This window comes from Elephantulus edwardii, unplaced genomic scaffold (genome assembly GCF_000299155.1).
Source record: "Elephantulus edwardii isolate Elephantulus edwardi_28Jun2011 unplaced genomic scaffold, EleEdw1.0 scaffold00121, whole genome shotgun sequence".
Taxonomy (NCBI): domain Eukaryota; kingdom Metazoa; phylum Chordata; class Mammalia; order Macroscelidea; family Macroscelididae; genus Elephantulus; species Elephantulus edwardii.
Window position 1 is genome coordinate 2,193,541 of NW_006399871.1, and position 21,835 is coordinate 2,215,375.

The 21,835-nt window shown below is 44.3% G+C and overlaps 1 protein-coding gene across 4 annotated transcripts in view; it reads left to right on the plus strand.

Annotated features, from left to right (window-relative positions):
- PFKFB4 (6-phosphofructo-2-kinase/fructose-2,6-biphosphatase 4) overlaps positions 1-21,835 on the plus strand; it is a 39,224-nt gene that overhangs the window by 11,664 nt on the left and 5,725 nt on the right. For 3 of the 4 annotated variants that reach the window (XM_006892937.1, XM_006892938.1, XM_006892935.1), the window contains exons 4-9: positions 2,013-2,079; positions 4,609-4,683; positions 5,067-5,123; positions 5,874-5,995; positions 8,071-8,278; positions 9,238-9,384. In XM_006892937.1, coding sequence (XP_006892999.1) covers positions 2,013-2,079; positions 4,609-4,683; positions 5,067-5,123; positions 5,874-5,995; positions 8,071-8,278; positions 9,238-9,384 — 676 coding nt within the window. The remainder of the gene's footprint in view (positions 1-2,012; positions 2,080-4,608; positions 4,684-5,066; positions 5,124-5,873; positions 5,996-8,070; positions 8,279-9,237; positions 9,385-21,835) is intronic. The other variant, XM_006892936.1, reaches the window with a different exon arrangement.

The window sequence follows — 21,835 nt, forward strand, 5'->3', positions numbered from 1 at the left end:
GGAAGGGAAGGGAAGGGAAGGGAAGGGAAGGGAAGGGAAGGGAAGACAGACAATCTCTGCTTGTAAAGATACACAGCCTTGGAAACCCAGTGGGAAGTTGCTGTGAGTTGGGATCAACTCAGTTTTATAGGAGAGGAGACTGAGGTTCTGAAAGGCCAAGAGGAACTTTAGATTCAGTGAGTTACTTGATAGAGCCCTGACTTTTAATACAGGACCATCTGCCGTTTAAAACTCTTCTGGCCATCGCTGTAGTCTTAACTACAGGTCCAAACTTAACTGTATGTAGGTCCAAAGACACATCAAATGCAAATTATGAAACAGCCCCAGGTTGTAGGCACTGCCAGACTAACTTCATTCCCGTGGCCTGTGTGGTGGCTGGCAAGGTAACTAGTCTCAACTTCATTCCCGTGGCCTGTGTGGTGGCTGGCAAGGTATCTAGTCTCCCAGACACTGACAAGGTCACAAAGTGATGGGATTGTCTGGGTTGCTCAGGGTTTGAATTTGGACCTAGGCTTGTCTGAATCCAGATTGTTTATGGAAAGAGCAAGGAGCTGGTGATCTCAGACCTGCCAGCTTCTGCTCAGTCCACCCCTTGAAAGTCAAAATACAGAGATTCATTCAAATGGGGAAAGGTTAGTGCTCACAGAGTCTGTGGAGCTGGTCCAGGGCTGTCCAGCTGGTGTGGAAGACTCAGCAGTAGAAACGGAAAACCTGGCCCCTCCATGGGCATACCGTCTGAGTCTAGAAATCCTATCACTGGCGTCCAAAGCTGGAGGCTGGCCTTGGGGCTACTGGACCATTCTCATAAATTAGCCCCAAACTTCCCCTTAAATAACTGGCAAAATAAGAAGGTCACCATTTTTAAAAAGATGAGGGAATGAAGTACAATGTGAATGAAGGGTAGTGTGAAACACAATGTGTATGAACTTTGTAAGCAAGCCAACATAAACTTAAAAAAATAATAATAAAATGAGGAGAGAGAGCTGAGTGCATCTCATGGACGCCCCATTTCCATTGTTTCCATAATGTTGAGATCGGTCTGCTACTGCACACAGTGGAAGGTCTAGGAAAGATTTCCTGTGATCATATATGCACGTGCAAGGGCACATGTGTAATATACAATCAGACACACACATGCTGCGGATGAGTCCCATACCAGGCACACTTGTGCACCCCTATACCCACATGTGCTCACACGTCCCATTGGAACACATGGGTGCGTGCACACAGGCTCACACACTTCATCTGCATATGCATTTACACACGTAAGTGCACATCCGCACGTCTTGACACCTAGACACTTCCAGGCGTGCGATCACTCACATCCACAACTTACACACAAGGGCAAGTGTACCCCACTCGCATACCCCTCATGTACACGAAGGTGCTCATCCTCTAAGCACACAGAAACAATCGAGTACGCACATACACTTTGTATTGGGATGGCCAAGACTGCCTTCATGTGCAGGGATCTGATAGACTCACAGGATTCCCTGCTAGGATTCATCACAGCAAAAGGGAGCAAAATTAGCAAAGGGAAGAAGTGCATGGGCCTGAGAAGTCCAGAGAAAACCAGGCACAAGTGCATGTAAGTTCTCTCCCCAGGGAGTCACCCAGGACTTATCTCCTTCAGTGTGAAACTATGTATCTAAAGTGTTGTCTTGTGGGGTAGCCCATTTAGAGGATTGATACCCGCTATTTCTACGAGGGACTGCTCACGTGGCACTCTGCCTTGTGTGTACCCAGATCCCAGACTCAGCATAAGAAAATCAGCATAAACCACATCACACATACAGTCTGCACACATCGAGCCACTCCGTAACTTCGTGAGACTTAGATTTTGGTATAAGGATCTGTTTACTGTTTTAGCATCTGGACATCAGTTAAGAGAAAGGAGAGGGGAGATCCAGGACCCATCCCCTTTCTTGTCTAGGGTAGCATGTGACCTTGCTCTAGCAACCTCCCGCAGCCAGGGTTGGTGCCAGGCTGACCCTGTGTTTTCTCTCCTGAAGGCAGTGTGCCCTTGCAGCCCTCTGTGACGTCCGCCGGTTCCTTAGTGAGGAGGGGGGACATGTGGCGGTGAGTGTGACACCCCAGTAGCAATTGAAACTGATCCATGGGACCCACACAGGGCTGCCCCTTTGAATATGTAGCAGATAGAAGACAAGGCAGAGCATGTGTGCCCCCAGATGCCCTGGGCCCCAGTCTTTGGGCACAAGTCCAGCACAGCTGTTCATAAGCCAGGGGCTGGGGCTGGGCCAGAAATTTCCCTCTGGGCTTGTGGCTGCATTAGACCCCGCTGGACCTCCATCTCAATACCCACATTGTTGGTTACCGCAGAAGTCAGGAATATCGTGTTACCAAAGTCTTTGGCAAATGTGATTTCTCCTGGTGTGCGGAGGAACCTTGCCCAGAATTTACTGGCTCTTCCAGGAACCAGCTGACATCTGAGTAAGGGAATTCCACCTGCGTATCAACCCATCCAGGCTGCTGGAAGGGTGGGCAAGGCTGGGACAGAGGTATCTGTGGGCAGGGGCCATACCTCAACCCAATCCAGTCAAACACAGGAGCTGTTCTTTCCTTCTGCTTCCTCCTGATGGTTCCTCAAGCTTCAGTCTGGATCAGTCACCCTCTACATCTGTGGCAGACCTGTCACCCTGGCTCCTCCTTCGTGGATTGACTGTCCTTCTGATCCCAGTTCATCTTCTTCCTTGATTAACCGACTTGTTTTGGTGAAGTGCACCCTCTGAGCAGAGTGCATGGGGGATACTTTGTGTGATCTCTTGCGTGTCTGGAAATATCTCTGGTTTTGTCTCTGCATTTGATGGTTGAGGATAGAATTCTTGGTTGGAAGTATATCGTCCTCAGAATTTCCATGACTTTGCTGAGGTTTTCTGACATGAGTGTGTTTGCACAGAAGTCTGATGGCGTTCTGATTTGCTAATCCTCAAAAGCTTCCTTGAAGAGGAGAGGGGACATCGTCTCCTGTCTCTACGTCACAAGGGATTTTTAGGGTGTGCAGAGGGACCCTAAAGGAACATGTTTAGCCTTGAGTAGGTTCTTTTCACCAGGGAACCTTTGTCTTTCAGAACCTGGGAATTGTCATGTAGTATTCTTTTATATTCTTTTCCCCCGATAATTAATCCTCCATTCCACATTTCTAAGCTACTTTTTCTACAACTCCTGGTGATTGCAGGCTAAGCTTGATCCCTAATTTTATCCCCTTCCCCTATTTTCTACCTCTTTCAGCTTTTTTGGTGGTGGTTCTGATTCCTCAATATTATCTTGAAAGCATTTGGTTGAAAGGAAAAAAAAAAGAAAATTCAAATTCCATGATTGTGTTTTAAATTTCCAAAGGTTTGTTTCTTGTTCTCTGAGTTTTAGGACTTTTGTTTTATGGTTACGCATCCTGTCTCTGGATGTTAACTGTAAGTGCTTTTTTAATTTAATTTAATTTTTTTTTTAAACTGTAAGTGCTTTTTGGCCTCTTCTGTTCCGTTTCCTCCTCTGTCTCCTTTCCCCCTGGAGTGTCCTGGCTGTATGCCCTTTCTGCAAAGTGATGCTGTAAGAGCTGTCAGGCCAGTGCTGGTGGGTGGGTTTTAGTGTCCTGTAGATGCTAGGCAGGTCTGTCCTAGAGAGGGTGAAACCAGGCTGCTCCTTGGAGGCAAGGATTTTGAAGCTCTGTCTCACATACTTTGGGCATGTTGCCAGGAGAGACCAGTCCTTGGAGATGAACTTCATGCTTTGGGAGGGTTAGTACAGGAGAGGAAGACCTTGTGGAGGAGAGGAAGCCCTAGTGCAGGAGAGGAAGCCCTAGTGCAGGAGAGGAAGACTGTGGCAGTGGGGTCAGATGTGTCAGAGATGGTGAGATTGGCTCAGAAGTTCAGAGCTATTGTTCATAGGGGCGCTATGAATCATATTCGACTTGACGGCTCATGAAACACAACAACAGAAGCTTAGGCAGGTCAGTGCCTGGCTGGCTTCGGTGAGGAAGGGCCCTGGGCTCCTGCTGCTCTGTTGCTTGTCCAGCTGTTTCCTTTGCACCTTTGCCTCATTATTCATTGAGTGCATCCGTGCCTCCATCTTTTGCAGAAATGGGAGTGCGTGCGCGCTAGTTGGCTTTGCCCCCTCTGTGAGCTCTTACATTTTTACTGTCTCCACCTCTCTGAGTCAGTTAGCACATGACAGTCTTGCCAAATCCACTGGCATCTCCCATCTGCTTCCCTTTCCTTTTCTATTCTCCCCATCCTTATGGTTTTATATGGTCTCTGCCCCCATTTTATTGGAGAGATAGAGTAGAACTACGCATGGGTTCAGCTTGACATATTTAGCTGGAAGTCCTGGTGGTCAGACCTGACTTGAATGTTTTGTGCAGGGAAGTACTGAGTGTGCCCTTCTGTGCTGGGTGTGCTCCCCTGGAGCCCAGGACTCCCAGATCCTTTGGGGTGCCCTCCTCATTCACACACTCCGCTCTTGCAGGCATGATGGTAACTGTCCAGGCAGGTGGCCCAGGCAGCATCTAGTCTTGGCCAGACAGCCAATCCCCAGAGATGTCCTTGATGGTACTCTGAGAGCCAGAGACTGACCAAACCCTTTATTTGGTCCTAGGTTTTTGATGCAACAAATACCACTCGAGAACGGAGAGAAACCATCTTTAATTTTGGGGAACAGAATGGCTACAAGGTGAGGCCTCCCAGTACACCTGGTTCAGGTTGTAGATGTCCCTTCTCTGGGGTCCCTGGGGTTCCTTCTACAGGTTCCTGGTATGAGCAGGACATTTGATTGGCATGGTTCCTGTGTGCTTTGGGATGAAAAGAATTGCTCTTTTCCCTCTGCTTGCGTTTTTCTTTTTTGGAGGGAGGAGGTGAGGGGAGAGTCTTGAACTAGATGGCATCTGATTTTTAACTCCTCAACCAGGTGTCCCTAGAGTAAAGCCCTCCAGGGCTCTGGGCTATTGGTCTGGATGCCTCTCAGTGGAGTGGGAGCCCCAGGGATCCAGGTCCAGATTTCTAACTGTGTCTGTGGTTCTTTCTCTCCTGCTCATCCTGACACCACTGGGCGGACAGACCTTCTTTGTCGAGTCCATCTGTGTGGATCCTGAGGTGATAGCAGCCAATATCGTGGTGAGTGGAGTGCCTGATCTTGTTGGGGCTATAATCAAATGAAGTTGGCATGTGACACTGAAGTCTCTTTCTAGGTTGGTGCGAGGGACTTAGTTGCCTTAATTTAACTTTCTTGAGCCTGAGGTTGGGGAAGCACTATTACCTCAAAGTCTAGGCGAGTCTGGTTGTTCCTGAGGACCACTGGTGTTGAGGGTGGTCTTCCAGATGGGTGAAACCATCTCTGTGTCATCCCTGGGACAGGAGAGACAGGAGCTTTGGCTCTGTGGTAAGGGCCATAATTTTATTTTAAATTTTTTTTTTTTAGAAAAAGACGAGAGCATACCACACTTTCTTATCTCCCCACCCCTCCATTTATCAAGGCGTCTTACACCTGAGTTTGAGAAGGGGCTTCCAGGCTCCTTGTCTTTCCAGCCTCATATCATCCTGAATCCACTAAGATGAAGGGTTTTAACCTCAGGGGGCTCAGTCATATCCTCCTGACACTAATATGAAAACTTGGATCAGGAAGCCACTCGACTCTTCCGAACAGGACTGGCCCCATGGAGTTTTATTCCCTTGAGCTCCTGGGTTCCCACCCAGCTTCCAGATTAGCCCAGTTTTTGGCTCCTGGCTAATCGGCAGACCCCACGTAGTAGTTTAGCGCCCCCCCCCCTTGGCTTCCTGCCTAGCCCCAACCCCTCTCCTTCCCACCCTCTCTTGTTTCTGGCCTCCAAGCCTGATGTGTTCTTTTTCTGTGTCTGGCTCCGGCAGCAAGTGAAGCTGGGCAGCCCTGACTACGTTGACCATGACAGCGACGAGGCCACGGAGGATTTCATGAGACGCATTGAGTGCTACGAGAACTCGTACGAGTCACTGGATGAGAACCTGGACAGGTTAGTGAGAAGTGCACCGTGTCCTGCAGCCGTGATGGGCAGCTGACATGATGGGCAGCAGACGTGCTCGCTGTTGGCCGCCTCCTTAGGCTTCCCAGACACTCTGCTCTCTGTGGCATTTCTGGTTGAGTCAGAGCCCCTGCAGCTCTGAAAACCCGAAGTGAGGTTTGAACACCTGCCTTGATGCAGCAGGGAGGGGGGGCACCCCAAAGGGTGGAGCCTGTCTGGCCTTTTGTGTTGCTTTCCTTGGAGCAGAACTTGTGGGCCAGCAGTGACTTGCAGAACCCCTGCTGCCTCATCCGGAACTCTGTGAGTCAAGATTTTCTCTGGTTCCATCAGCAAACCCAGCCCCAGTCTCTACACAGATGGTCTTCCCACAGGCATTTGCAGACCTTGCATGATCTGCTGTAAAGGTGCAGCTTGCTTTGGGGAAAGGGTGCCCAGACCTTCCCTCTGAATAGCAGTGCTCGTTGTTTGCTGTAGCCATTTGCCCCTTTCTGGAATGGAGGACCAAGCAGGAGTGAGTGTGGGAGGCCCTTTAGCATCAGCAAGAGTGTTCTGCCAAGGGTCTGAGAGCTGGGATCCATAGTAAATATTTAAGGTAAATGAAGTATCTCAGTTGCAAATGCTCCACTCTTCAGTGTGACTCAGTCACTATGCAGATAAATGGCTGTGTCTCTCTTCCCCAAAACTCACCTATTTATAAAGACTGTCAGTTGAATTTGGCTTGCGGGCTAACATTTGCCAACTTCTGCTTTACAACAGAAATAGGGCAGCAGTTATTTGAATCATAAGATCGGCTCTTGGTACAATACTACATAGTGGTCCCAAATGGTAATTATACAGAAACACAGGGAAGTGTATGTTCTATAACATTAAGTGAAAAGGTTTGGAATGTAAACTTATGCCTGGGTCATTTGTAATTACATAAAAGTAAATAATGCTATCAAAAGTCTAACCAAAGTATAAAAATCTAATGACTACTCCCATATGGGGAAGCAGTTTTTTTTTAGAAGAATCTCAGTGCTTTCCCAGATCTGAAATTAAATGCTTTAGATATTGGGGAGGGGGAATAAACAATGCATTTGAGCCAAGGAAAATGGGGCGCTTACTGCCTGGTGCCCCCTACCCAGCGCAGAAATTCTCCAGCCTCTGTGATGTGACTGCATTAACCCAAACCCACGTTTGTTCCCTTCGAGTCGATTCCAAATCCTGGTGACCCCATGTGTTAAAGGAGTGGAGGGGAGTCATCGAAGTGGCTCTGGATGGATGTGTCAGTAAAAATTGCCCCTGCTTTCCTGGTAGGCGAAGACACAGTCTTAAACCAACATCTCATGGTCCAGATGAGAATGCAAATAACAATATCCCGAGGTCCTCAAGACTGAACCAGAGCAACCTGAGAAACCGTCTTTTTCCTTTCGCTGCCCCTATGCATGTCCAGAGCAGGAGGCAGTGGCTAACTGGGTTTATCTGCTGTTGCCACTAGCACCATCCTCCTGTGCTTCTTGTCTACCTGTTACCTCATGTAGGGTGTAGTAGTTGCTCAGCCCACATTGGGTTCTAGGGAGAGGGTCACAGGGGGACAGAAAGGTCAGAGGTCTGGACAACAGGCCAGGAAAGAGAGGGGTGAAGCATTTACCAGCCAAGTCATTTCTGGAGAAAACTGTCTCTTGGTTCAACTTACAGCCAGTACGTTGAGAGCTCAGAAGTAAGTGAGAAAAGGGGTCTGGGGAATGCACGAGCGATGATGCAGTCTGACTGGCCCACCCCCTGGCTGTTACCTTCTGGAAGCATGATCATGATGCATGGTGATGCTTGGGCACCTCTCACAGGGTCTGTCTGTGTGTCACGGTGTTGGGTTGCTCTTCCCTCACCTCTCCCTCCACCCCATCACTCACACACACTGACAGGCCTGTGTGCCATCCAGCCTAGTGATCCATGCTGGAGGCTCTGCTGATTGCTGTGGACGTACGTGGGCACAGAGCACCAGAGTTCCTGAGGCTGGACGGACATGCCCTCTGTGCGGCACTAGCCGCACGCACTCACAGGCCTCTCTCTCTGCCTTCTCTGTAAAGGGATCTGTCCTACATCAAGATCATGGACGTGGGGCAGAGCTATGTGGTGAACCGCGTGGCTGACCACATCCAGAGCCGCATCGTCTATTACCTCATGAACATCCATGTGACCCCTCGCTCCATCTACCTCTGCCGGCATGGGGAGAGCGAGCTCAACCTCAAGGGCAGGATTGGTGGAGACACTGGACTGTCCCCTCGGGGCAGAGAGGTCAGTGATGTGGTCCGGTAGGGGCTCTGGGTGGCTCTGTGTGTGTGTGTACATAATACCATGTGACTAGGTGGATAAACTTCATCCAGCTTAAAACATTCTGGATCACACAGGGAGGCCATCACCAAGCACCAGGCAAGTGCCTGAGCCTCTGGCCTCTGTGTGAACTGTTGCTGACTGAATCTTTCTCATTGGAAACAGTTGCAATCCCAAGAGTGACCCAAGTCCTCACAGGGAGATACTGAGACCTGAGTGGGTGGGTGCGCAGCCTAGGACACATGGTTCAGGGTGGGGATAGGATGTGATGAGCTGTGGTTGGAACGACTGTGCTCAGGGTGTGAGGAAAATGTCCAGGACAGCGTTTGTGAGTGTGTGGCTGCTGTGAAGAGGTTAGCTCATCTGTATCAGAGTGGAGAAAAATATGGGAAAAAACTCAAAATCCTAAGAAAGACCAACCTGCTGGTCTGATAAAGATGAGCGGAATCCCCAAAACTGTGGTCCTTAGTCCCTCTTGAAAGCTGCAATGACGGTAACCCACATGATTCTGCTTTCAGCCAAATGATAGACAGAACTCTAAGGGGATCAATAACAATAGAGAGGAACACTCAATCAACCACTCAAGATCCAAAGAACGTCATTTGCTCAGCGGTGAGGTTCAGAAGTCAAGAAGAGATAGAAAAGAAGGACCAATGGAAATGGGAAACATAGGGAGGGAGTGGGAAGAATGCAAGGACAATGTGAGGATTCTAATGAGTGTCCTCAAACATGGTGTATATGAATTGTTAAATGGAAAACCAATCTGCTCCTTAAACATTCACTCAAATCACAATAGAAAGTTAGCAAGGAAGAAGAAGAAGAAAAGAGAGAGAGAGGTTAGTTCCTGTCTCCTCATGAATGTGGAATACTTTGAGGGCAGCCCCGTACTCTTGAGTCTAAATTTGCTTGTTTGTTTGTTTTAGTTTGCCAAGAGTCTGGCCCAGTTCATCAGTGACCAGAACATCAAGGACTTAAAGGTCTGGACAAGCCAGATGAAGAGGACGATCCAGACGGCCGAAGCTCTCGGTGTGCCCTATGAGCAGTGGAAGGTCCTCAACGAGATAGACGCGGTAACCGTTTTCCCTCTCTTCGTTTCTTTTATATTTAACTCTTTCTGACGTAGCCTTAACTCTACTATTTTCCCAGTTAACTCATTTTCTTAGAACCATCTATTCTTTCCTTGTTATTTGGAGGAAGGGCCACCAGGATGCTCAGTGGTAAAAAGGATGGTGAAATATCATCTCACATCCTCTGGGCATGTGAAGGGGCCAGTCCTTAGAAAAGGACATCCTGCTGAGAAAGGGGGAGGGTCAGCGAAAAAGAGGAAGACCCTCAACAAAGATGGATCGACACAGTTACTCCAGCAGTGGGCTGGAGCCTAGCAGAGCTGGTGAGAACGGTGCGGGGTAGGACAAGGTTCAGAGCTGTGCTGTAGAGGGTCGCTGTGAGATGTATGTTGGCACCAGCAGCCAGAAAATCAAAAGACTAATTGCTTTGGGAAAATCTGCTGTCAGGGACCTCTCCAGAGTACTGAAAAGTAACATCTAGAGACTAAGGTGCACCTGATCCAGGCGATGGTCTTTGCAATTGCTGTGCATCAGAGAACTGGACATTGACTAAGGATGACAGAAGAAGATGCCTTTGAGTTGTGGTGCCGGAGAAGAGTATTGAACATACCGCCAAGAACTCAAATAGGTCTGTCTTGGAGAGGGAAACCAAGTTTCTCTTTGGAGGCGAGGATTTTGAAGCTCCTTCTCATATATTTGGGCACATGGCCAAGAGGGACTGATCCTTAGAGAAGGACATCATACTTGGAAGAGTGGAGAATGACACAGGAGAGGAAGATCTCAGATGAGATGGGTTGATACAGTAACTAGGGCAGTGAGGGTTGGTGTGTTGGAATCAGTGAGACTGGCTCAGGACAGGGCAGGCTGCAGAGCTTCTGTATATAGGGTTGCAGGCGACTCAATGGCACCTAACAACGAAATGAGTTGTATATAGTTGAATCAGTGGTACCTAACAACAGTATTAAATTCTTTTCTTAAATAATTTATTATTTTTTTTGTGTGTGTACTGTCAAATCTGATCTGACTGGAACAGGAGGAGATTGCCTCTCTCGCCTTCTCCAGCAGAGCGTCTGGTGGATTCAAACTGCATACCTCTGAACAGTATTGAATTCTTACATAAAATTTATGTCTGTCTTAATTATGACAGTATTTTTTGTTTGTTTTGCTTTGTTTTACTCTATTTATTGGCTATTTGATTATTTCTTTTTTAAAAATTTATTTCATTTCATTATTTTTTGTGTGTACCGTCAAATCAGATCTGACTGATACAGGAGGAGATTGTTCCTGGTGGATCTGAACCGTGTACTTCTGAGATTGCAGTGCAGCTTCTTGCCACTAGGCCACCAGAGCTCGCCTGATTATTTCTTAAAAGGGCTTTAGCTTATTTTTTTAAATTGAGCTGTCTGCTTTTACCTACTGATTTTTTTTTTAAATTTTATTTTATTATTTTGCATGTGTACCATCAAATCAGATCTGATTGGTACAGGAGGAGATTGCCCCTCCTTCTCCAGCAGAGCATCTGGTGGATTTGAACCGCATACCTCTGGGATTGCAGTGTGGCTTCTTGCCACTAGGTCACCAGAGTTCCCTTACTTACTGATTTTTAAGAATTCTCTATATGTTGCCCTTCAACGAATGGTAAACAAAATGCTATATACATTCAAGGAATTATGGAAAGACCATGTCATATACATACAATTTAGCTATAAAGCGAACTGAAATTTTTTGGTATCTGTGCTGCTGAAGTGAGTATGGACTAAAGTTTTTTGATACCTGCCACCAAATATATAAACATTAAAAGCAATAATTTTGAATTAATTTATTTATTTTTCATTTCAATGAACATCTACAGAGATTTTGGGATTCCATTCATTCATTTGTTGCACTTTTCTCCCGCCCACCCCACCTCCACACCCCCCCATTTGCTCCTCTCCTTGAAAAGCAAAAGAAAAACTCCTTTAAAAGCAATTTAAAAAGTATTCAGTCTAAGACAGAAAAGTCAAAAGTTCTTTTAATTATGGATGAGAAGGTTTAAAGGCAGGGAGTTTAGCTAAATGGAAGTTAAATAATAAGAAGAGAAATTAGGAGACTGTTAGTACAATGGGAGAATGTAACCAATGTCATTGATCATTATGTCTAGACTTTGTGGAATGAGAGTGGGTTTTGCTGTGTATCTTTTCACCAAAACGAAAATTAAATATTAAAAAGGCGATTCTTTTCATAGATGTTTATTTCTGAGCTCTAGTTAAATTAACACATTTTCTCTTTTTAATAAAATTACGAGTTATGCATCTTATTCAGCACATACAGAGAATTTCCCCCAATTCTAGTGACTTTTTTAACTGGTAATTTTCTACGTAGTACTTGACATTTTCTATCAATTAGTTGTACATCTAACTTGAGACCCTGGTTAATGTCATCTTTGAGGATTTGATTATCTACTAGTGAGCAGTTAAAGAGTGAATCACCTTAACAGAGTCAGGGAGCAAGCTGACTCAGGAAAGTTTTGATCTTCATAGAAGCCACTCAATTTCCAGTTCTTCCTTCTTCTAGGGAGTTGTTGTTGTTGTTGTGTGCCGTCGAGTCGTTTGCGACTCATAGCGACCCTATGTACAACAGCCCTAAACCCTGCTCTATCCTGTGCCAATCTCATTGCCTCTGACACACCCATCCTGATTACCCCAGTCACTGAATCAATCCAACTCACAGAGGGTCTTCCCCTCCTGCGCTGTCCCTCCACTCTGCCCAGCATGATGTCCCTCTCCAAAGACCTGTCTCTCCTTACAACATTTCCAAAGTATGTCAGGCAAAGCCCCAGAATCCTTGCCTCCAAGGAGCAGCCTGGTTTAACCCTCTCTAGGATGAATCTATTTGTTTTCTTGGCAGTCCATGGTACATTCAGTACTCTTCTTCAGCACCACAGCTCAAAGGCATCAATTCCCCTTCTATCCTCTCTAGTCATTGTCCAACTCTCTGCATAACAAGTGATTGCAAAAACCATGGCCTGTATCAGGTGCACCTTAGTCTCCAGAGAGACACCGTTGCTCTTGAGTACTTTAGAGAGGTCCCTAACCGCAGACTTTCCCATCACAATACGTTTTTTGGTTTCCTGGCTACTGGTGCCAAGAGTGTTGACCGTGGAGCCGAGAAAACTAAAGCTGTGAACAATCTCAATCTCTTCACCATCCATTCTGATGCTACCGATTGGTCCAGTGGCGAGAATCTTTGTCTTCTGGACATTGAGCCTCAGTCCATATTGAAGGCTGCAGTCCTTGACCCTCTGCAGTAAGTGCATGAGGTCCTCCTCAGTTTCAGCGAGCAGGGTTGTGTCATCTGCATAACGCAGATTGTTGATAGATCGTCCACTAATCCTAACGCCACGCTTCTCCTCATAGAGCCCAGCCTCTCGGATAATCTGCTCTGCATACAGGTTGAAAAGGTATGGAGACAGGACACATCCCTGGCGTACACCCTTCCCAATTTTGAACCATGCAGTGTTGCCCTGCTCTGTTCTGACTACTGCCTCTTGGTCCAAGTATAGGTTTCGCATTAGCATGATTAAATGTTCTGGGATCCCCATTCTTCTCAGAGTCAGCCACAGTTTGTTATGGATGACTCCTAGGGAGTAGGGAGGCTTTAAAATTCTGACTGAAAACCTGTGGTACCTGAACTTTTGACAAGACTGCTGAAAACCCTGTCAAGCTTCTGTCCACTCACTCCTTTTCTCTGCTCTACCTCTCAGCCTTTCAGCTTCTACCTTTGAATTGGCAAAACCTCCAAGGAAAAGGTGATGTCACAGATCCAGTTCACTCTTTGGGCTTCCTTTTGCTCCAAGAGCTTGACTCCTTATGTCACCTCTGTCTTTTATGACATCAGACAGATTCTAAAAAACATGCTGTCTGGCTTTTCTGGTCACTGTCATTGGAGAGTGGTTGGAAACAAGATATTCCACCATTGTCTAAAGCCGAAGTCTCTGAGATTTGTAGCTTAGAAAGAGCCCCCTGAACTGGTGTTCCATGATTGTACTGGGGTGAGGTGAGAGGATGAACTGAAGAAGGGAGATGAGTCAGGGGTGTTTAAAGTGACCTGGTGAAGCTGATGACGTCTGGAATGGAGGTGGTGGCAGTGTGTGGCAGAGAAGTGGGTCAGTTTGAGGAATGTTTGTTCATTTCTTCATTACGTATTTAGATGAGTCTGCTGTATGCCAGGAATGGTGTCAAGTACTGGGACCTGAGGTCATGGTGGGGATTGGCTGTGTGGTGAGAAGGAGGGGAGCATCCAGGCTGACTGGAATGGGATCTTGTTGGTGAGGAAAGTGAGGCATCCACGTGAGAGGAAGAACTCTAGCTCTTTTGTTCACCATATATTAAGTTGAAAGGAAGAAATTCCTAGGAGCTGTTCAAGAGTAGATGCCCAGGAGACAATCCTACCTCTGAGGAGAAATTGAGGCTTGGATATCCTCTCATAGACATGGTACTTGAGAAGGTAGGAACAAGAGGAAGGAAGGATGGGGCTCAGGACACAGCCCTTGAGGCCCCACCATTTAGAGGACTACAGAGAGGGGTGACTAATAAAGTGGAAGTGAAACCAAGTGAGTGGGAGTCTCAAGTCAAGGCAGGGTCCACAGGGTGAGAAGTGAGACCAAGCTCCAAACTGACCATTGGAGGGTCATGACAAGGTCACTGGGGTTCTTGACATGAGCCTGACGCGGCTGATGCCTGATTGTAGTGGATAAAGGAGTGAGTGGGAGCAGGAGGCTCAAGGTCTAGGAAGCCTGGGCTCTGTGCTCATATATACTTGGCCACATGCTAATGAGGAAAGATTGTGTAAGACCAGTAGGACACGGGGTGATGCCCTAAGAGGTGGCCGACACCCAGGGCATCAGGAAGTGAGACAGTTGCAGTGAGTATGGAGAACTGAGTCTGGTATTCTTTTCACCAGAACTTCATGGAGGCATCTCCCTTTGAACATGAAAAGAAGAAGTGGTTCCTTCCATGTGGAAGGTCACCAAGGTGGGCTGGAGACCAAGGGTCTGCTTATGTAACCTTGTGGGTCCCAAGGAGTTGTCCTCTAGCTCCCACCAGGTTGAATGCAACCGTAGAAGTGATGTTACTCATTCAGCTTGTGGTGGTTTTAGCTCTGTAGGTTTGAGGGAAACATCATGGAGCGGAGCAGGGAGTTGGGAGGACTGTAATGCTGGTTAGCAGTAGGCACAACAGTACACATCCTGCTGGAGGAGAGGAGTCCTTGGGCTCATAAAGTGGGAGGAGAGTAAGTAAGACAGCAGCCAATGGGGGTGACCAGACCCACGGAGGCTGACAGTGAGGCCATTAACAAAATAGACAGCTCTGGCTTTTTTTTTTTTTAATTAACTCTGGCCTCTTGACCACAAGGAGGTAGCTTTCTTTGTAAACAATTTCTCTTACAATTTCAACTTAAAAGCATGGGACATCTTTTCACTTATTGGTCTTTTTACTATCTCTCTGCAAGTTTTATAATTTTTATTGTCAAAACCCTTCACATCCTTGGTTAAATTTATTCCTGAGTATTTCATTCTCTTAGGTTTACTATTGTAAATGGAATAATTTCTCCTCCCCCTCTCGAGTTTTCTTGGTGAGCTATCATATCTTCAGAAATGAGGATAATCCTGCTTTTCGCTTCCTAATTCATGTCTTCTGTTTCATATTATTACGTTGACACCAAAGTGATCGGCAGGTTGGACCTCCTTGTTTTCTTCTTTTTAGTGAGCCTGCCTCTTGAGATTCCAACCTTTGGAACGATGATAATATTAAGCTGCTTTCCCCCTTATTTTGGAGTGTTTTTTTAACTCTTTTGTAGAAAAAAAATTCATTATGCACAAGAGTAAAGAGAATATTATAACGAGTCCTAGCTACCCAATACTGATTTCAGGAATGATTGACACATGACCAATATTTTTTCACTTATGCACTCTCTTCCCCAATCCCATCTCTATTGGGTTATTTTAATCTCAGACACAGTGTTTCATTTCAGTACATAATTCTAAAGTAAATTAAAGATCCTTTACATTAAAATAATAATAATAATAACAACAATAATAACAATAACAATAATAAGCCTTAAAAGTTGTTCTAAGAGAGACAATTACTGCATAACTACTGTTATAAAACAGGACTGACATGGGGTTGAAGAAAAACTAAGAAAAGAGAGGATAAATAATGAGTACCATATTAGATGAAGGAAAGAACTGTTTAAAAGGAATATGTGGTTAGGCATTATCTGTATGACAACAGTCCAGAATAAAGTGCATAGCAAAGTGAACTGGATGATGGGTGGAGCGGAAGAAGGAACTTATGCAACAATAAATGATTTTTTTAAAAAAAAGTGAACTGGGGGGGGGATAGGGAGGAGAATGTGCAATAATGAATGAATGAAAATTCAACTTTTCTGTAAAGTTTCATTAAGATCACAATTTAAAAAAAGAAAGAGGGAAAAATTGTTACTAGATTATTAGCTCACATCAAGCCAGCTCTGCGCCAGTGAGCCCTGTGTACAATGAAGTGAAATCCTTTCCGGTCATAGGCAATCAGTGCTGTGCTTTAAGCCCATTGTTGAAGACTTTGTGTCAGTCCATCTCATTGAGGGTCTCTCTTTCTTTGCTGAAACATCTACTTTCCATGCATGATGTCTTTCTTCCAAGGCTTCTTCTGACAACACGCCCAAAGTATGTGAACCAAAAAATAGTCATTAAAATATTTAGTTTCTGTTTGAATTCCTTGGGTGCCTTATTATAAATGTTCTTTATAATTGCTTTGAATCAGGGCTTAAGCAATATATATTGCATTTGTCTTTTCAGTTTTGAAAAGAGACTTCCCTCCCTTTCACTTCTGGTAGTATTTATTTTTTTATTGGCTTTTATTGGGGTTTTTTCCTTCCTTGGACTTAATGATAATAAAGTATTGTTGTTGTTGTTGTTGTTATGTGCCGTCGAGTCGCCTGCGACTCATAGCGACCCTACGTACAACAGCCCTAAACTCCGCTCTGTACCGTGCCAAACACACTGTCTCTGACACACCCATCCCAATTACCCCAGTCACTGAATCAATCCACCTCATAGAGGGCCTTCCTCTCCTGCGCTGCATTCTTAGAATAAAGCCTAAATGGTTGTGATAAATTACTCTTGAAAATGTTTGTTTTTAACATTTATTGATAAGTGGTATTTATCTGAGGTTTTTGGTTTATTCTGCATTTTCCAGGTTTAGATGCCTAAATTATGCTGGCATTGTAAAAATGAATTTGATGGATTTCCAGTCTCTTCTGAGCCCTGGGGTTTTACTTTCAACATACTTCCCTAACCTGAGACTTTGTTTCTTAGGTAATTCTTTGATGATGATTAAAATGTATTCTTTGGTCTAATTTCATTTTATATTTATATATATTTTTCTGAGTCTTCTTGTTATACCTTCAATATTTTATTATGAAAAGTTTTAAATATAAGGCAGGATTGAAAGAATTTTCTTGATATTTTGGTGGAATCCCTGCTTAGTTTAAGTGTTTGTCTATTAATGAAAAGTATTAACGGAATCCTTTTCCTGTACTTGAGCACGTTGATTGGGTGTTCATGCTTTTGTGTGACGTGTGTCACCCTTAAACCTTGTTTAGACATCTGCATATTACCCGTCTGATGTGAACAAAAGAAATATTAACTGTTGTTGTTAGGTGCTGTCAAATTGACTAACTCATAACCTATGGCCAACACATCTTTGAACCAAAAAATAGAAGGTTCAAATCTATCCACAAGAGTGTTGGGAGGAAGGCCTGGTGACGACCATCTGAAAGAGTACAGTCATTGATCACCCTGTAGAGCACAGGTCTACACTGAAACAGACCTAAAAGCAACTGGGTTTGTCTTTGAAAATATGCCCGCTATATTAGTCTTCTGTTACTGCTTACCAAGATTACTGCAGATTTACTGTTTCACTTACGTAGATTGAATTATAGTGACCCTATGGGACAGAATAGAGCAGCCCCATAGTCTCCAAGGGTACATATCTTTACAGAAGCAGACTGCCCTATCTTTGTCCTGCATCACAAAGTTACCCACCGCTGTCGAGTTGATTCTGGTTCACAGTCACCTTCCAGAGAGTTTCTTTAGTGGAAGAGACTGCTCATTTTTTCTCACGGAGCAACTTGGTGGATTCAGACTTCTGACCTTCCAGTTAGCAGCCTCACACGTAACTCACTAGCCATCAGCACCTTTGGTCTCCTAGTTCCTGTGAATCAGGAGTTTGGAGAATGTGGTCGGGTTCTTTGCAGCGGGCCTGATCGACTGTAGCCAAGGTGTTAGCTAACACTGCAGTCTTAGCTGAGGCTCGGGGTCTCCTTCCATGCCTGTGTTAGGAGAAGCCATCTCCTGAATAGCTGTGGGGTGAGATTCTCATTTTCTTCCTAGCTATCACCTAGGGATTGTGACCCACTCTCAACAGAAGACTTTATTTCTTCACAGTCTCTGGACAAATCAGCTGCAAAGGACTTTTTTATTTTTATTATGATTTGAGCAAAAGTTTACAAAGCAAACTGGTGTTACATTCCGCCATTCATATACATTTTGATTTTTTTTTTATTATTTGAGTGAAAGTTTACAAATCATATTAGTTTTTCATTCAATCATTCATAGACATTTTGTTTTAGAGAATTAATTACAACTGATTAATGGTATTAATTCATTACACTGACTAAACAATCCCTTGGAGTTCTGATGACTTAGTGCGTTAAGAGTTGTGCTGCACTGAACAATGAGGAGTTACAGAGAGAGAGAGAGAGAAAAAAAAAAAGACCTGTGCTGCTCAGGGAGCTCTGGTGGCCTAGAGGCAAGAAGCTGCACTGCAATCCCAGTTCGAATCTACCAGCATTCTCTATGGAGAAGGAGGGACAATTTCCTCCTGTACCAGTCAGATTCGATTTAATGGTGCACACCCCAAAAAAATAATAATGAAAAACATTTAAAAAAAAAAGAGTTGTGCTGTCAACTCAAAGACAGAAGGTCGAATCTACTAGCTACACTGTAGGGAAAAGTTGGGCAGTCTTCTCCTGTGCAATTTATTTCTTCTAAAAACCTTGTGGTGAGTCACCTATGAGTCAGTTCCAACTTGTTGGTACATAAAAAACAACAAGCAGTCCCTTGTGGTCTATTGCCTTTTTTTCCCCACCCAATTTATCTATTTATTAATTTTTGTCCCTCTTTCCCTCCCTTGTGACCATCTAAGAATGATTCTACATGTAAACCTTATTGTGTGCTGTCCAGCCAGAACTGACCAATAGCTGGCCCTCCAGCGGGTTTTCAGAGGCAGTCAATGATGCTGGAGAAGATTACCCATCTTTCTCCCATGGAGCAGCTGGTGGATTTGAATTGCATGCTTTTGGGGTTGCAGTGCAGCTTCTTACCACTAGGCCACCAGAGTTCCCGGAATCTTTCCTTAGCTTTTTTAAATTTTTTTTGTGTGTGTGCCGTCAAATCAGATCTGACTGGTACAGGAGGCAATTGTTCCTCCTCCAGCAGAGCATCTCGTGGATTTGAACTGTGTACCTCTGGGATTGCAGTGCAACTTCTTGCCAGTAGGCTACCATAGCTCCCTTTATAAAGTCTTTTTCTAGTCAGCTCAGGGGGAATCTTATTTAATGTGATAGTTATACTGACATCTTATTGCCTTTGTCATGTTCTGTTAGAATATGAAGAAGCAGACCACACAGATTCTGCCAGTACTTCTTTTGTTGGATATTAGTTACTCATCAAATCCTTTCCAAAGAGCCAGATTTCATATTGTATCAGTTCTATATTTTTTTCCTGTTTTCTAATCCATGAATATTTGCTTTTGTCTTAATTATTTTCCTTTAACTTACTTCTCTTAGGGTTTTAAAAAATATTAGAGTTTATTGAGTAGACCACTTAGAGTCATCCTTGTTTCTCCGGTAGTGAAAGCATTTAAGGCTATCTTCTCGCCGGTTTTGTTCTCTTGCAGCACAGAATATGATCCCTAATTTCAGCCATTATAGAAATGATGAGGAATTTATTAAGAAACTTTCCCCCTTGCTATTTAGAATATGGTAAATTTTCATAAATATTGCATAACTTTTTAAAAGAAAGATCTGTTGTTTGTATACAGCATCTAATATATGTTCATTACCCATTTACATGAAGAAAGTACAGAGTTTTTGGTTTTGCTTTTGTAAGCTCTGATAATAAAACTTTCAGAGTCTTACGTTGAAGTAATTCTTTATGTTTATCCTTCTTGGGTTGATATTCTTCTTTGGAGCAGCTGGTGGGCTTGAACCACTGAACTTTAGAGTAATAACTGAATGTTTAATCACTGTACCGTCAGGATTCTTTTCCTTAAATAAAGATCAAACCCAATCCTGTACACCTGAGCTGATTCTAACTCACAGCAGCCCTTCATTGGGTTTCCAAGGCTATTGTCTTTCAGGAAGAGACTTCATCTTTCTTCTGTAGCTGTTGTTGTTATTTGCCATTGAGTCACTTGAGACTCATAGCAACCCTACATACAACAGCCCTAAACCCTGCTCTATCCTGTGCCAATCTCACTGTCTCCGACACACCTACCCCCATTACCCCAGTCACTGAATCAATCCACCTCGGACGTCCCTCCTTCCAACATGTCCAAAATATGTCAGACAAAGCTTCAGAATCTTTGCCTCCAAGGAGCAGCCTGGTTTAACCCTCTCTAGGATGAACCTGTTTGTTTTCTTAGCAGTCCATGGTTTACTCAATACTCTTCTCCATCACCACAACTCAAAGGCATCAATTTCCCTTCTATCATCCCTAGTCATTCTCCAGCTCTCTGACATATAGCAAGTGATTGCAAAGACCATGGCCTGTAATAGGTGTACCTTAGTCTCCAGAGTGACATCATTGCTCTTCAGTACTTTGGAGAGGTCTCTCTAACAGCAGACTTTCCCATCGCAATATGTCTTTTAATTTCCTGGCTGCTGATGCCAAGAGCATTGATTGTGGAGCCAAGCAAACTAAAGCTGTTAACAATCTCAGTCTCTTCACCATCTATCATGATGCTGCCAATTGGCCCAGTGGTGTTGTTTTTGTTATATTGAGCCTCAGTCCATATTGAATGCTGCAGTCCTTGACTTTCTGCACCAAGCGCTTCAGGTCCTCCTCAGTTTCAACAAACAGGGTTGTGTCATCTGCATAATTCAGATTGTTGATGAATAGACATCTGGCCTATACCTTAACAGACCAGCGCGCAAAACATTACATACTACAGCATCAAAGCTCCTTATCTTAGGGGTAAAGAATTCAGTCTTAGCATTAAATTGGAGCTGTGAGTTTTTGGAGGGTTAATTTTCAGATTGCTGTAGTTTCCAAGTTTGTTGACTTTTCATTATGAAGGCTTGTTGAGTTTGTTTATTTTTCTGCTTCTCTTGAGATGATTATATCAAAGTTTTTATCATATTGGGTTGGGTTGTTTAACCAAAAGGTTCAAATCCATCAGCTGTTCTGCAAAAGAAAGATAGAAAATCTTTTCCTATAAAGATTTACAGAACTGATTTGATGACAGTGAATTCTGGATATTTCATTGGTATGATGTTTTTATAATTTGTTCTGCTAAGATTTGTAGCGGACCACTTATAAGAAGTATATCAAGTCATTATTGTCCCAAATGCTTGACCTGCTATATAATAAGTCCATGATTGCCAGCATCAGCAGCTCTTCCTTTGTTCAGTTCCCTGTCTCCTCTCTGTTCCTTGGGTTTGGTGGTTCCCTGGAAGGTCTCCCAGAGACTCAGACCCATCACGGGAATGGCTCACATGATGCTAGGTATGCAGGCTGGTTTTACAGAAACTGGTGAGTGATGGGCCAGGGTCTTGTAGACTGTCAGTTGTGGCACAGCTGGATGGCAGCTGTGGGTGATTCAGGCCAGAGTTGCAGAGTCTGCTGAGTGATGGGCCAGGATCCTACAGACTGTCAACTGCGATGCAGCTGGATACTGTGTCCCAGCAGAATAAGTATCCCAAAAGAGTGACCTAACAGAGATGCCATGAATTTATATAAGCTTCTAGTAGGATGGGGCTTGTATCAATCCTAATCCTCTCTCCTTACTACAATAAATACTTCAGCACATTTTGGAATGATAAACCTTAGACACCCACATATAGTTTATGAAATTATTTTCTTTTCAACTGTTAAACCAATTATTGCATTCCTGGGATAATTCACACTTAGTATGGTAATAATAATTTTTGCATATTACTTGGTTTGCTTTTTAAAATATTTTATTGAGGATTTAAAGTCTATATTCCTAAGAGGTACTGGTCTTTCTTTCTTTCTTTTTTGTAGTTTTCTTGTGATGCCTGCCTGATTTTGGTTTCAGAAAAATACCAAATATTGCTTCATAGAATGAGCTGAGAAGGGTTGCCTCTTCTATGTTTTAGAAGAACTTGTGAA